Consider the following 14,247-nt stretch of genomic DNA (forward strand, 5'->3'; position numbering starts at 1 on the left):
CCCCCCTTCTCCCTACCCCGGGGGGCCTGGTGGCAAGCCCCCTCTCCGCCCTCTCCGGCCCACGGCTGCCGCCGCTGCGGCCCCTCCTGCCCGCCCAGCGTGACCGCCGCCGCCGAGGGGGTCTGCCCGGAGAAGGAGCCGGCCAGGCACCGGCGCCCACTGCAATGTGCCGGGGAGCCGCCGCCTCCTGGCCCCAGCCCCGCTGAGCCAGCCTCGGGGGAGTGGAGCAAGAGGGCGAGCCGAGCCGCGAGCCGCAGAGGCAGCGAGAGGAGAGCGAGCCGGAGCGGGGGAGCGAGCGAGCCGCGAGAGAGCCGGGAGCGAGCCGGGATCGAGCCGGGAGAGCGCGGCCAGAGGGGGAGCAGGCGGCCGCGGCGGCAGCAGGGCGCACCATGCCGGGCTGGAAGAAGAACATCCCCATCTGTTTGCAAGCCGAAGAGCAGGAGAAAGGTGAGCGCGCGCGCCAGGGCCAGGAGGAGGAGGAGGAGGAGAAGGAGGAGGGACCTGGAGGGCAGGTTCGGCCCGGGCGCCCAGCCCGCCGCGCCTCCCTCTCCGCCTCCGCCTCCTCGCGCCCGGCCCGGCCCGGCCTGGGACCCAGGCGCCGGGCTCGCGATCTCGTCCGACCCTGCGTCTGTCTGTCTGTCTGTCTGACGGCTCAGCCCTCGCTAAGAGGGGGGAGGGGAACGGCTGGCCTGGGGCGGGGCGGGGGCGCACAGCAGGCCCTGGAGGGGGACTCTTCCACAATCAACTTTTAATTCGGGGAAAGTTTCCGGCTGCGGTGGGCACAGCCTCCTGAGCACCTTCTAGTCCGGGGGCCTGGGGGGAGGGGGGGCGGGGTCTTTCCTAGTTCTCCAAAGTTGACTTGGCAAACTTTCGTCCTCCTTCTCTACCTCCAGCTGCTGTTCCCCTCCTTTCTCCCCCCCCCCCATTAAACACACCTTGTTGGTCCCCGCCTCTGGCACTGGCAGCACAGTAGCTGCCAAACCCAAAGTTGCTGGAGATTCCTCTAAGTAGAGGGAGGAGGGTGGGGGCGGGGTGCGCCGGGCCACTGCAGGTCTCGGGAGGGGGTGCTTCAAGGGAGAACTGCGCCTTAGCTGGAAGCCTTGAGATGGGAGCAATGGGGGGGGGGGGGGGGAGTTACGTCCCAGCGCGGTCCACTTGAATGAATACTGCAGTATTTTTTTTAAATCACTATGTATTTTTTCTTTTGAATGCATGCACCGTGGCTTTGCGGCTCTGTTTAGGTGCCAGGCAGTTTAGTTTGCAGATTTTCTTTCCAGTTACTGGTAGTTAAAGGCCTTTTTTTGCCCCGCCTTACTAAGAAAGGCAGGATTGCCATTCAAGTCATTTTTGTAGACTTTAGGATTGTCTGAGAGGAAGTTCAGATCTGTAATCTGGAAAAACGCACCAGATTTACTTATTGAGAGACTACAGAGTCAAAGGTCATAGAGGCATAGGGTCATAGAAGGAAACTAAATTCTAGGACTCTGGATCCAGCTAGATTGCTCAGTGTTCCTGGTTGTATGATCCTATGCCCAAATCTGGCTTCTAACAGAGTTCATTTCGGTTTCCATGTGGAATGTTGTCCTTTAGGGTTTTTTAGTAGTGGAGGAATGAGAGGAAGACAATCTGGTGTGAAGATGGAATAGCTAGCTGTCCTTGTGTGGCTTAAAGCTCAGAAATTTGATTACTTTATTGGTGGTAGTTCGTCTATAGGCCCTGTCAAAAGTTTTAAGCTTCTGTAAAGATGCTTAGTAATACAGTTCTAAGGAAGAACCCTCAGTTCTTGGGGACTGAGCCTGTCTTTACTTTGTCCATTAATCAGAGCTTTCCTTCTTTTCTAAGAATAATCTTTTTTGGGGGGTACTTATTAAATCTATACCTTCCTTATTTGGCATGGTTTCTAGCATGTGACCTTAAATTTGCCCTGATTCAAAGAAATCCTGTTTAGGAAATTTTGTCTTTCCTCTTAGTCTCATTTGGAAGATAAGGATTTCAGAACCAATCATTTTTTGGCTAGGGAAAAAGCCTTGCGTGTGAAATCGTCCTGGCTGGGATTGTCTGTCTCACTCCCATCGGCTAAACCTCATGATACACTGGATATTAAATGTATCAGTTATTTGCTGAAAACTTCAGCAAGACTGTCAACGTGTTTTATAGGGATACTGAAATGACTGCATTTGGGGATGGTCACAGGGTGCACTTGGATGTCTTTTGGAAAGATATGGTTACTTTGAAAGATGATCACCTAATCTGTTTTGTGGAGATAAGACTCAAATTCTTCCAACACACTCAAATCTGAGTCAGAAATTGGGTATGCGTTCTTATCTCCAGCAAGACTATACTGCTGAACATTTGCTACTAAGTATTTCTTTAACATTAATGTCTTCTCGGCTCTTGTTTATAGAGGTGAATTTCTGAAACAATTAGGAAATGCTTGGTTACTTTATTTCTTTTCTATGTGCCCTTTCACTGGAGATTCAACAAATAACATTTATTAGATTTATTATTTTAATCACCAGTCCACTTTGCATGTATTTATGTGTTGTGTGTATGTTTTAAAAAACAAACTTAGCCATCTTAATGGTTTTTAATGGCTCCATCACTGCCTACTTGCTTAAACTTGGTTTATCATTTTGGAAGATTTGTTGGGCAAAGTCTGGTTATTTGCATTTGAAATCAGATTAAATTTTCCCTCCAAGGAAACCAAGGAATATTTTCAGAGTTCATCAATAGTACTAATTATAGTTGCCCTCAGATATGGTGAAATGTTCAAATTGGTTAGAAGAATAATGAAACAAGGGGCATACCTTTGGGGAGTGTATTGGTTGGCAGTGGAATTGATTAAGAAGTCGGTTGCAAATACTATCTGGTAAGATTTAAGGTTGTTTGTTCCAAAATAACCCTGTCTATGTTTTTTCCAGAAAATACCCATTTAGGCTCTATAAAACTCATTATGGAAACTATCCTAGCATGAAGAATTTTCATGGAATTTTTATTTAGCTCAACCTCTTAAGTCCAATATAGTGTAACACAAGATACCTGCATAAAATTTACCCTGAATTTAGATTCTGGAAGGGCAATTTGTAAGACAAATTATTTGGTACATCTTTGTATTTGAGAAAATTCACATTCTTAACTAGATCATTTAGAAAAACATAATTTTAATATTGTCCTGTGCAAAAAAATAAAAGAGCTATACTCTATATTATAATGATAATTACAAAGTAGCCATAGTAACTTAGGTTTGCCTTGAAGAGGTCTGTCAAGATTTATATGAAGTGAGCATTTTGTGCATTATGCCAGCATTAGTACAGGGACTGCTGTAAATGCTGTCACTTCCAAAATGACATGTTAAGACTTACCCATGTAAGATGACATATCATTAAAATTCAGGGCACATTTCCCCTGCTGCTCCCTCCAATATTTCTGCCTGAGCTGCTAAACTAAATCTAGTTATGTCACCTAATACACTTTTGTGGTGACATAAGAACAAATGTTTTAAGAAAAGGAGAATGTTTCTAGAATTTTTCTGTTTGATACCCCTTCCAATACAGTTAGATAAAATAATTTTGTTGGTTGCCACCTCTGCCTCATAGCTGAAAATGACTGGCAGGAGTACAGTTAGGAGACTGGTTTCAGCAAATAATGATGCTGTTCACTTATATTGGATATTTTCTCCTCTGGCTTAGGTAAGCACATGTTTTGTTTTGTTTTGGCTTTTTTGAATGGTATACAAAATTAAGCAGACTACTTAAATGGCATTTAAATATAAACCAATAAACATAATTTCTGAATTTTATTATTTTGAAGGGAATGGAGCAAAGAACAACAAAAAAGAAAAACCTTATTTGTATTTTCTAGAATACAGTAGCAAATTAATGTTATCCCATTACATTTAGACTAGCATGAATATTATCACTCCCTTATAGAGGCCAGATTATTTTTTACATTAACATATAGTTATTCCCTATTGCAAAGTCCTTGAATTTTGTAAAGTGAACATCTCCCCCATTAGTTTTAGAGGTCTACTAATGAAACTTTCTCTGAATTTCTAGAATTAATCATGTTTGATTTTGATTTTTTTTAAATGTGGATCTCCTGAGAATTGAAGAAAGAAATCTAGCTTTTACACACATATAAAAGCTCAGTGCTTGCTTTAGAGGAGTGCTTTTTTTTTGTTTGTTTGCTTTGTTATAGAAAGAGATTTGGTGAAAGAGAGGATCAATTGACAATCCTTGAGTGAACTTCTTCACTGACTAAACAGAAAATTTGTTTTAAAAAAAAGAACTCCACCAGTTTTATTGTTTTGTTAACCTTTACTTAAATAACATCATCCTCTGAATGCCTATAGCTATTTTAAAAAATTTGCTTTAGATAAGGTTATTCTACCTTGGTAACTTGATTAGATTTTTCACTGACGATGGAGGGGAAATCATTATGATACATGGTAAGAAAATTGAGAATTGAGTGATAGGTATGTCTAGTATGCTGTATTGACAATAAAAGATGTAAATAAGGGTTTTTTTAAAAAAAGAAATTAAGTTTTGACTAGCTATTTTCAGTTAAATTAAAACAGATTTACTTAAAAGTGAAGTAGAAAATGCCATCAGAGAACCTAAATTTGTGTCTCATATTTTGCCTTTTCAATAAGAAATAAACTCAAATGACTTTCAAAATTTCCTCAGGGGTTAGAGAAAGTAATCAAGTTATTGATGCAGATAAATTTCCCTATTAATAAAGAGGTTTACTTGTTTAGGCATGTTGGTAGTCAAAGTGTGTTGCCTATTTATGGGATGGATGAAGTTTTATGAGAATCTGAGGATTAAAATCTTGCTGAAGTAATTAAACTTTCTTTCTTATTATGCTTTATTTCCAATGTTGATTAGATGCCCAAACTACTGTTAGAAAGAGCCTGGAAAAGAAACCACTTAGGTTAAAGGAGAGGCATACTTCCTAATGCTTAACCTTGAAGAATAAATTAGAGGTTTTATGCCTCTAAAATAACTTAAATATTATGAAAAATATTATAAAGTCATAAAATATTAATTCTAGGAGGGATCTTTCAGAATCTAGTCAAAGCTCCTCATTTTATTGATGAGAGATTGAGATCCAAAGAGGTTGAGTGATTTGCCCAAAGTCACAGTGAGAGCAAAGAGCCCAGTTTTCTTGACTCTTCTTGGTCCAGTGCCCTTTCCACTCTTCCACATTGTCTTTTAAAGAACCTATGCTGAAAAGATAATTAAATATATATTTTGGTAGAGAAGTTAAAGCCAATTAGCAGTTAATGACTATAAAAGTAATTAGTTGTCACCTTGGTAACTCAGATGAGTTCTTGTACTTTGTACATCTTAAGGAACACATAATTTATCAGAAGTTGGCACTCTCATATTATGTCAATAAGAATTTTCTGCCTCTTAGAAGATTAGGATAACTGCTTGGTTAATATTCTAATATAGAAGGTAAATTTCTTGAAGACAGGAATTGTGTTCATCTCTTACAGTGTTTAATATTATATGTGTGCAGAATCATTGCTTTATAAATATTTACATAAAGAATAGGACTAATCTGGTTTGTACTATTATGTGTAAAGATCAGCATTGATATTGTAACTTCTAAACATGTCAAAGTATTTTCATATTTCTATTCTTAAAATATCCCTATGAACTAGATTGGAGAAAAATATAGACTACATCTTGCAAGGACCCTGAGAACTTTAAAATATGTTTGTGCTTCTATGGTATGCTGCAGAACCTGAAATAAAAATTCATATATACATATATATATACACACATATATGTATATATACATATATACACACATATATGTATGCATAAGAATAAAAACATGTATGTAATCCTAGCTGTACTATGGAATGACAATGAGACCTTGGGCAAGTCATTTAACTTCTCTAGGTCTTTGTTCTCTTACCTGTAAAATGAGAGGATTGATTTGGCAATCTTTGCTCTGAAAGTGTAAGAAATTGAATTTTATATCCTAGTCTATTTCCAAATGCTACTTTTCAAAATATTGGCTTAAAACCTTCTTTTTCAATATCATTTACTTGAGACCAAGAAAGAAAAAGGCAAAAACTATTTTTTGCTGGGGTTGATTTTTTTTTTTTTTTGCAAGGCAATGGGGTTAAGTGACTTGGTCACTTAGCTAGGTCACACTGTAAGATCACACAGCTAGGTAATTATTAAGTGTCTGAGGTTGAATTTGAACTCAGATCCTCTTGATTCCAGGATGGCTGGTCTATACACTATGCTACCTAGCTGCCCCCCAAATACTTTCAAAAGAACTGACACTTCTACAGATACATGAGGGTTTTTTTTAAACAATACAGCTATTTGAATGATAGTCCCATATTAAGCCATGATTGTCATATGAATGTCCATAAATATATATGCATATATGCACAAATACTACAATTAGGACTTTATAAGTGATGTCTTTCTGAACTAAATAGATTATAAAAATATAACATGCATCAGTAGTAGTCACTTAATGATGAAAGAATTGAATTAAGAGAATCCCAACTCCTTAAGGGAAAGATTGAAAGCAAAGCAGGTCCCCAATCCTGCATCCTTCTTTGTAGCCAGAGCATGTGTACTTGTGACAACCTCATGCATTTAAATGTATTTTTCTATAGAAACAGTTACAAATGACAGTTATCATCTATCCCGGCTCTAACATTTTATGGTTCTTTCAGAATATCAGTATGTTGTGGCTATTTAACCCTAATTGAAGCTTTTATGAACTGACCTGAAAAACCTAGGCACCATTTAAAACATTGTTCCTATGAATGTTTTTGAACATCTCTAGATGAACTTCAGCCTATTACCTTTCATCTAATTGCTAGCTAGCTCCAACTAATTAGTTGTAGCTTTGTTTCTGTTAGTGAAGTTACTTTGGCCTTGTCCTGCTCTGCTGTTCTTTGCCGCCTTCCAAAAATGTAGGTTGAAAACTTTTTCAGTGTTGCCCATTTGGGACCCAGAAAGGAGGTGGCAAATTCTTTCATGTAGAACTGCCACTCTTACTGATGAATGAAGTTTTTACTGTCCAGATATTAGGATGAGAAGAAGAGGGAGGACGGTGCACAGCAGTTGAGAATTGGGAGTTACCCAAGTATGTGCTCCTTGCTAGATTTGTGACTTTGAACAGGGCAATTTTACTGAGAATATAGTATCAAGGTGACTCACCTCCTGACAAACCAAGGTCCCCAAGACTCTGGACATAGTCTTTAAGCAAGGGAATCTCATCTGCTGCATGCACTAGACTGAGCCCAGAGAAATCCTGTTATTCCTAACTCTTCCCCAGGTGCAGATGTCTTGGCTCCTGGGTACCAAAACTATGCAGAATGGTGTTTCAGAAACTTGCCTTATGTCTCCTATCCCATACTCTCTAGCTCAAAAGTCTGAATGCTCTATCTTAGTTACAACTATTCCCAGGAGAAAGGTGGCAATTATTCTCTTGAAACTATTCTCCTCAAAAAGTGCAATCAGAAGCATACACATAACATCATACATGTTTAGGACCTGACTCCTGGGTCTCTGTTTCCCAGACATTTCTTTTTTTCTGACTCCCTTAAAACATTTTGGCTAATTAGGCATACTTTACAACTTAAACAACCATTGATCTAGGTCCTGCAGGGGAGAGGCTAAGATCATGGGGAAGCATAGTTTCTGCTCCTCTCTGATCCTGTCCCCCAGTCCCCTGCTTGAACTTTTGTCTTTCATGGTGCTTACCTTTACCTCCGTCACTTCTAAAATGGCTATAACAATATTTCTAGTATTGCTAAGTGCCTACAGTCCATAGAGTCTGACCCTGGAATCATGAAGACCTGAATCAAAATCCATTCTTAGGCACCTATTAGCAGTGTGCTCCTGGCAAGTCATTTTACCTCTGTCTGTCTCAGTTTCCTCATCCGTAAAAAAGAGGATAGTAATAGTGCCTCTCTTTTAGAGTTGGTTTGCATATGAAATGAGATAATATTTGTAAAACTCTTTGAAAGCCTTAAAGTACCATATAAATTTTAGCTGTCATTATTAGTATTACTAAATGTTATGTAAATGGAAGTTATTATCATTGTTGTTATTTTGTTATTATTCTTAAAGGTCGTAATGACTTCTCTAATTCTTCTTCTTGGGAAGATACAGGGGCATGGGATTAACTTTGAAGCAACAAGGAGAAAGGTAGTGTAATTACAAATTTGGAGTTCCGAAAAGCTTCCTTTTCTTTTGGTTTAATGAATTGATTCCTCCTCCATTTCCCCTTGCCAGTAACCATTTCTTTAGAGACTGATGTAGAGATCTTCTACCTTTGGAAAGAATACTTAGAAGAGCAAAGCAGGTACTTAAATATTTATTCAATTGAATCAAAGATTCAATTATGATTTCATGTATACTTCACTTTGCATAATAGCTAATTGAAAAATAATTTTTTTTGATAATCAAATTTATTTTAAGTGCATTTCAGTTGGGAATACTTTTTTTGTAAAGGGAAAGAACATCCCCTAACTTACCTGTTTTGGAAATCTAGATTTTCATCTCTCAGATTTATTTTGAAGTAGACCTGCCTAATCAATCAGCTGAATCACAGATCTTTGGCAAGTGAGTTCTCCTGTAAGACTTTAGAGCAGGAGTTCTTGAACTGGGGTCCTTTAACTTTAGACAGACTGATTAGATAGATAGATAGATAGATAGATAGATAGATAGATAGATAGATAGATAGATAGATACATAGATACATAGATACATAGATACATACATAGATACATACAGACAGATTAGGCTGACAGACAGACAGATAGGTAGGTGAATGGATGGATAGGTAGATCATTATTTTGTCATAGAATTGGTTTCCTTTGTAATGTATTGGTTTAAACACCTTATTCTGAAAGGAGCTCCAAAGACTTCACAAGACTGCCAAAGGTAGACTGCAAAGATTATGAACCTTTGATTTATAATATTTAGCAGATGTGGGAATTTTGGAAAATTTAGTGTTTGGAATTCTCAGCATCTTGGATAATATTGTTAATGCTCTTTATGTAATTAGAATTTCGAACTAGTAGAATAAGAGCTCTCTCTGTTTCCTCATCTGCAAAATGAAGGGGCTGTACTGAAGCTTAATAGTCTGAAGTCCTTTCCAGCTTGAAATCTATAGTTCTTCAATCTTCAGTCCCTCAACTGTTACTTCGTGGCTGGTTTCTTTGACTTGTGTCCTTTCTTGATCCTCATGAAAGCATGCAGCTGATGAGTGGCTCTCTTTTGGGGAGGGGAAGGCATCCTGAGTCCCAAAGGTTGATTCTGAACTTTGAAGTCCATCTCTACCAGTGGACCCTTTACTGGAGAGTGCTATTAGCACTATCCTCTGCTGCTTCTGACAGGGGAAGACCCTTGAGGGAGATCATTGAACCATCCTCCCCCTCCCCTACAAGAATCTTATCTTACCAAAGATTGAGTAGTTACACTGAAGCTCCACAATTAGTAATATTCTAGAGGGAATTATTTCATATTGGGTGGGAAAGCAGACTAGGATCTTTCTATCATCAAAGATTCTATTCTAAGTTGGAATCTTATGCACTTAAACTATGCTAGAAACAGGAGGTATAAAATGCATATGGAGTCCTGGGTATGAAGCCTGCTACTTATATAGCCCATAGAGATGGGTAAATCACTTAATCCCTTTAAGTCTTATTTTCTTGGTCTGTAAAATAAACAAATATCCTGTAGAGCACATGTTGTGAATGAAATCATATATGTAAAGCACTTTGAAAACCTTGAATCACTAAATAAATGTGAACTGTTATTTTCTGCACATTACAGGGCTGTAAAATAGAATTGATGTATCTTGGTCCTATTTTTTTTTCCTTTGCCTCATGGGAAGCTTATAAGATGATATGGATGACAGTTGCACATGCTAGGTAGGTAAGAATGGGTTGTAATTTTTTTTATTGGAAGGAACATCCACACTATTGAACTCACAGAGACTTTTGAGTATTTGAGAATTTTTATTACTAAATTAAGTAGTATTTTAATTAAAGAGGTGAATTAGTGGAGGTAACAACAGGAATCAAACCTTGGGCTCTTTTGTCTTTCAATTCTATATTACGTTTAATAATATACTTCGCTTCCCCCACCTGTAATTAAGGTGCTTCTTGAGAAGCATATTGATTTTTAAGGTCATGAACTATGTCTAATTTTCTCTTCTTTGTAGTGTCTATACATTGGTGATTTTCTTTCTTTTTTTTTTTTGAATGTTATTTTGTATTATTTTTTTCCAGTTATATGCAAGGATAGTTTTCAACATTAATCTTTTTTGTAAGCTTTTGAGTTCCACATTTTTCAAACTCCCTCTTTTTTCTCCTCCCTCCCCATGGTAGTGAGCAATCTGAAATGGGTTATACATGTACAATCATATTTACCATATTTTCATATTAGTCATCTTGTAAAAGAAGAATCAGAACTAAAGGGGAAAACATGAAAAAGAGAAAAAATATAAAACAATTTTTAAAAAGTGACAAATAGTATGCTTTGGGTTTCAATTAAACTTCAGAGCTTTTTCTTAGATATCACTAGTCCTTTAGAATTGTCCTTGATCACTGTGCTGCTGAGGGGAACTGAGTCCATCATGATTGATCATCATACATACATTGATAATTTTTAATCCATTTTATAAAATATCTCTTCAAGATAGCTTTAACTTAAAAAGAAAGCTACCATCTGGAAAGGTAACATGATGTAATTGAAATGACCCAGGATTTGGGTTGATGTCTGATTTTGTCATTTGCTTGTTCGTGTGACTAGTATGCCACTTAACCTTTCTGATTGTTAAGTTTTCTCTTCTGTAACATTGTAATAGCAATAGTTCTATTGCTTAACTTTGTCACTTGGTTTTGAGAATCATATTAGATTCCAAGCTGTATAAATATGTTATTAATGCCATACTTTCTTAGTTATAAAACTTTACTCAATTTTATTGACTTTATTTTTATCTTTAAAAAAATCCCAACAGGGGGTGGCTAGGTAGTACAGTGGATAGAGCACCAGCCCTGGAGTCAGGAGTAACTGAGTTCAAATCTGGCCTCAGATGCTTAATAATTACTTAGCCATGTGGCCTTGGGAAAACCACTTAATCCCATTTGCCTAGGAAAAAAACTAAAAACAAAACAAAACAAAACTAAAATCCCAACAGTATATATAGCCTCTAAGTATGGATCATAAAATTAACCAGGAGAAATGTGAGCTTTCCATTGCTGAACCTGTAGAAAAAATATGGGATTTTGTTCTTTATATAAATATATGAAATTGTATTCTTCCAGTATAATCAGTAAATATTTAGACTGAAGTTCTCAAATGTAAGCTATACTGTACTTTTCCTTCAGGTCTAGTGACGTTCATTTGCCTTTTTTATGTTAATCCATCTTCATAAAGCATCTTATTTTTCATTTTTGTCTAAGATTTCTTTAAAACAGGTAACGATGGGTATTTTCAAGTTCTCTCAGAATAGGTGAACAAATAGTCTACTTACTGCTTGCTCTTGGCACAGTTATTGAACTAATCAGTCAGTATGAAAATATGATGTAGAAGTCTAAGCATAAATATCTTAAATTTTTGTTCAGCAAAGTAAAATTTATCAGTAGAGAAAAGTTTATGAGATGTAATGTCTTTTTATCAAAACTATTTGTACAAAATAGAGTAGGAAACAAGTGAACACAATAATCCTTTATACGAAATTTTAACTTCTAAAAATGTACTTATTTTATATTCCTAAAGTTTTATGAAAATTGCTCATTTTGGAGGAAGTAAAATAATCTTTTCTTATTTGAAATTTTTTGATTTCCATTATTGTATCTCTTGTTATTAAAATTCTTTAATTACATAGAATACTGAAAACAATATACTTCTGTTTTGTGAAATTAAACACAAGTCAACTTGCTACATGAAAACCCATTTTTAATTTCTTAAATATTGTATCATGAAATTGTAAATATCAACCAATAGGAATATTTCAATAAGCAAAGAAAAACAAAAATGAGGATAATATATAGACTGTGAACTCTTATGCACAATTTATTTTTCTCCAGTAATTTATAACATTCTTAGAATTCAAATTGAATTTGATAGTTCTAATGCTGCCCTGCTTGACTTTGTCTCATTCTGAACTTCCATTCTCTCTCTTCCTCTTTCCCCTTTCCTTTTTCTTTCCCCTTCCCCTTTCTCTTTTTATTTCCTTTTTCTCTTTTCCCTTTCATTCCTTTTCTTTTTATATGATTCGTTTATATTTTATTCTTGCTTACTTTTCTTGCCTTTGCATTATATCCAATTATCTTGTAAAAACTCAGACCTAGAATGTTGTGACTGTAACTGCAGAATCTCAGTTGACTTTTTGATGGTTTTTAAACTTGAACCATAATGTATATCTCACTTTTGTTTCCTCCCTTCAGTTATTCTTTTAGGATCATGGGATTTAGAGCTAGAAGTCACCTTAAAAATATCTAGTTCATCATTTTATCAGGAAACTGGGGCCCAGAGAAATCTAGTATCTTGTCCATGATCACAGATGTCCATAATCACCTAATCACAGTAGGATTACAATAGACTCTCAATTATGATAACCTCCTAATTGTTCTTGCTGCTCGAAGTCTCATCCTCTACTCCATACTCTATAAAACCACCAAAGTGATTTACCTCAAGTGTAGATCTTGTCTAATCATATCTCCCTTCCCCTTCCCCAGCCTGGTAAACTCCAGTGACTTCCTATTACCACCATAATTAAATATAAAACCCTCTGTTTGGCATTTAAGGCTCTTCTTTAATCCAATCTCTTCCTAAAGAGGCAGAGCATGGGATAGTGGATAGGGATCTGAACTTGAAGGCCCATAGATTTTTGTTGTTGTTTAGTCTTTGAAGTCAAGTCTGACTCTCTATGCTGCCATTTAGGGTTTTTTGGCAAAGACACTGGAGTGGTTCCCTATTTCCTTCTCTAACTCATATGACAGATGAAGAAACGGCAAACTGGGTTAAGTGACTTACCTAGTGTCACTCAACTGGTAAGGATCTGAGGCCACATTTTAAACTCAGGAGGATGAGTTTTCCTGACTCCAGGCATGGGGATTTATCCACTATGCCATCTAGTTGACCCTCAAATCTGAATTCAAATCCTGTTCTCAGATATTTTCTAGCTATGTGACACTAGACAATCACTGAACTCTCTGCCTGTAAGGTCTCTTTTGTCTCTAAATTTACTATTCTGCCTTTCCAGTCTTCTCACACTTTATTTACTACCCCTATGATAAAGTGACACAGGCTTCTCTCATCTCCATGCCTTTGTATTGTCTGGCTTGCTCTCCCTTATCACGTTCACCTCCTGAAGGTGAAGTGAAGGTTGCAGGGAAAGAAATAACCATTTAACTTTAGCTAAATGCTAAATGCTTTACAAGTATTATTTCATTGATCTCCAAAAAAACCTTACAAATAGGTACTATTATTATCCTTACTTTACAATAAAGGAAACTGAGGCAAAGATTGACATTTACCCAAATGAAACCTTCAGGAGACCTTTACTCATCCCTCAATCTATTGTAGCCTTTCCCACTATAGGAAAGGCAGGAGTGGAATGAGTTGGGAGTGGGAAGTTTCCTTAACTTTGTGTATTTTGTATCTCTTTATTTACATATTGTCATCTTCATTTGTACATAAATTCTTAGAGAACAGAAATATTTTTTTGCCTTTCTTTGTGTTCCTAGCCCTTAGTAGAGGCTTGCTGATTGATTGATTGATTAATTCCAAAAAGAAGTAATTTAGTCAGAAGTATGTAATGTCTTATATTTAGGTTAAAACATACTTTAACAAATACCTGATGGTGAAGAAATTTGGCTAGGCAGCAGTTTATCTGAATAAAATGTGGGATGCTTATGGACTGCAAGCTCAATATGAGTCAGCAGTGTGATAATGACAGCCAGACAAGCTAAAGCAATTTTAGGATGTATTAAAAAAGTCAAAGTTTTCCAGCATCAACAGAGTAATAATCCCATGATACTTTGACTTGCTCAGACCACATCTAGAATATTGGGTTTATTCCAGGGTGTCAGACATTGGTTAACTGGAGGGTATCCAAAGAAGATTACCAAAGATGATGATGATGTTGTTCAGTTGTTTTTCAGTTATGTCCAGCTCTTCATGACCCCATCTGGGGTTTTTTTTGGCAGAGATACTGGCATGCTTTGCCATTTCCTTTTCCAACTCA

General features: G+C 37.3%; 1 protein-coding gene across 1 annotated transcript in view; it reads left to right on the forward strand.

Annotated features, from left to right (window-relative positions):
- The first annotated feature begins 358 nt into the window (after positions 1-358).
- The window catches only part of GRIP1 (glutamate receptor interacting protein 1), a 739,827-nt gene continuing 725,938 nt past the window's right edge, over positions 359-14,247 (forward strand). The window contains exon 1 of the mRNA XM_074226201.1: positions 359-447. Within this exon, the coding sequence (XP_074082302.1) occupies positions 390-447 (58 nt within the window). The 5' untranslated portion in view covers positions 359-389. The remainder of the gene's footprint in view (positions 448-14,247) is intronic.

This window comes from Macrotis lagotis, chromosome 2 (assembly GCF_037893015.1).
Source record: "Macrotis lagotis isolate mMagLag1 chromosome 2, bilby.v1.9.chrom.fasta, whole genome shotgun sequence".
Classification (NCBI taxonomy): domain Eukaryota; kingdom Metazoa; phylum Chordata; class Mammalia; order Peramelemorphia; family Peramelidae; genus Macrotis; species Macrotis lagotis.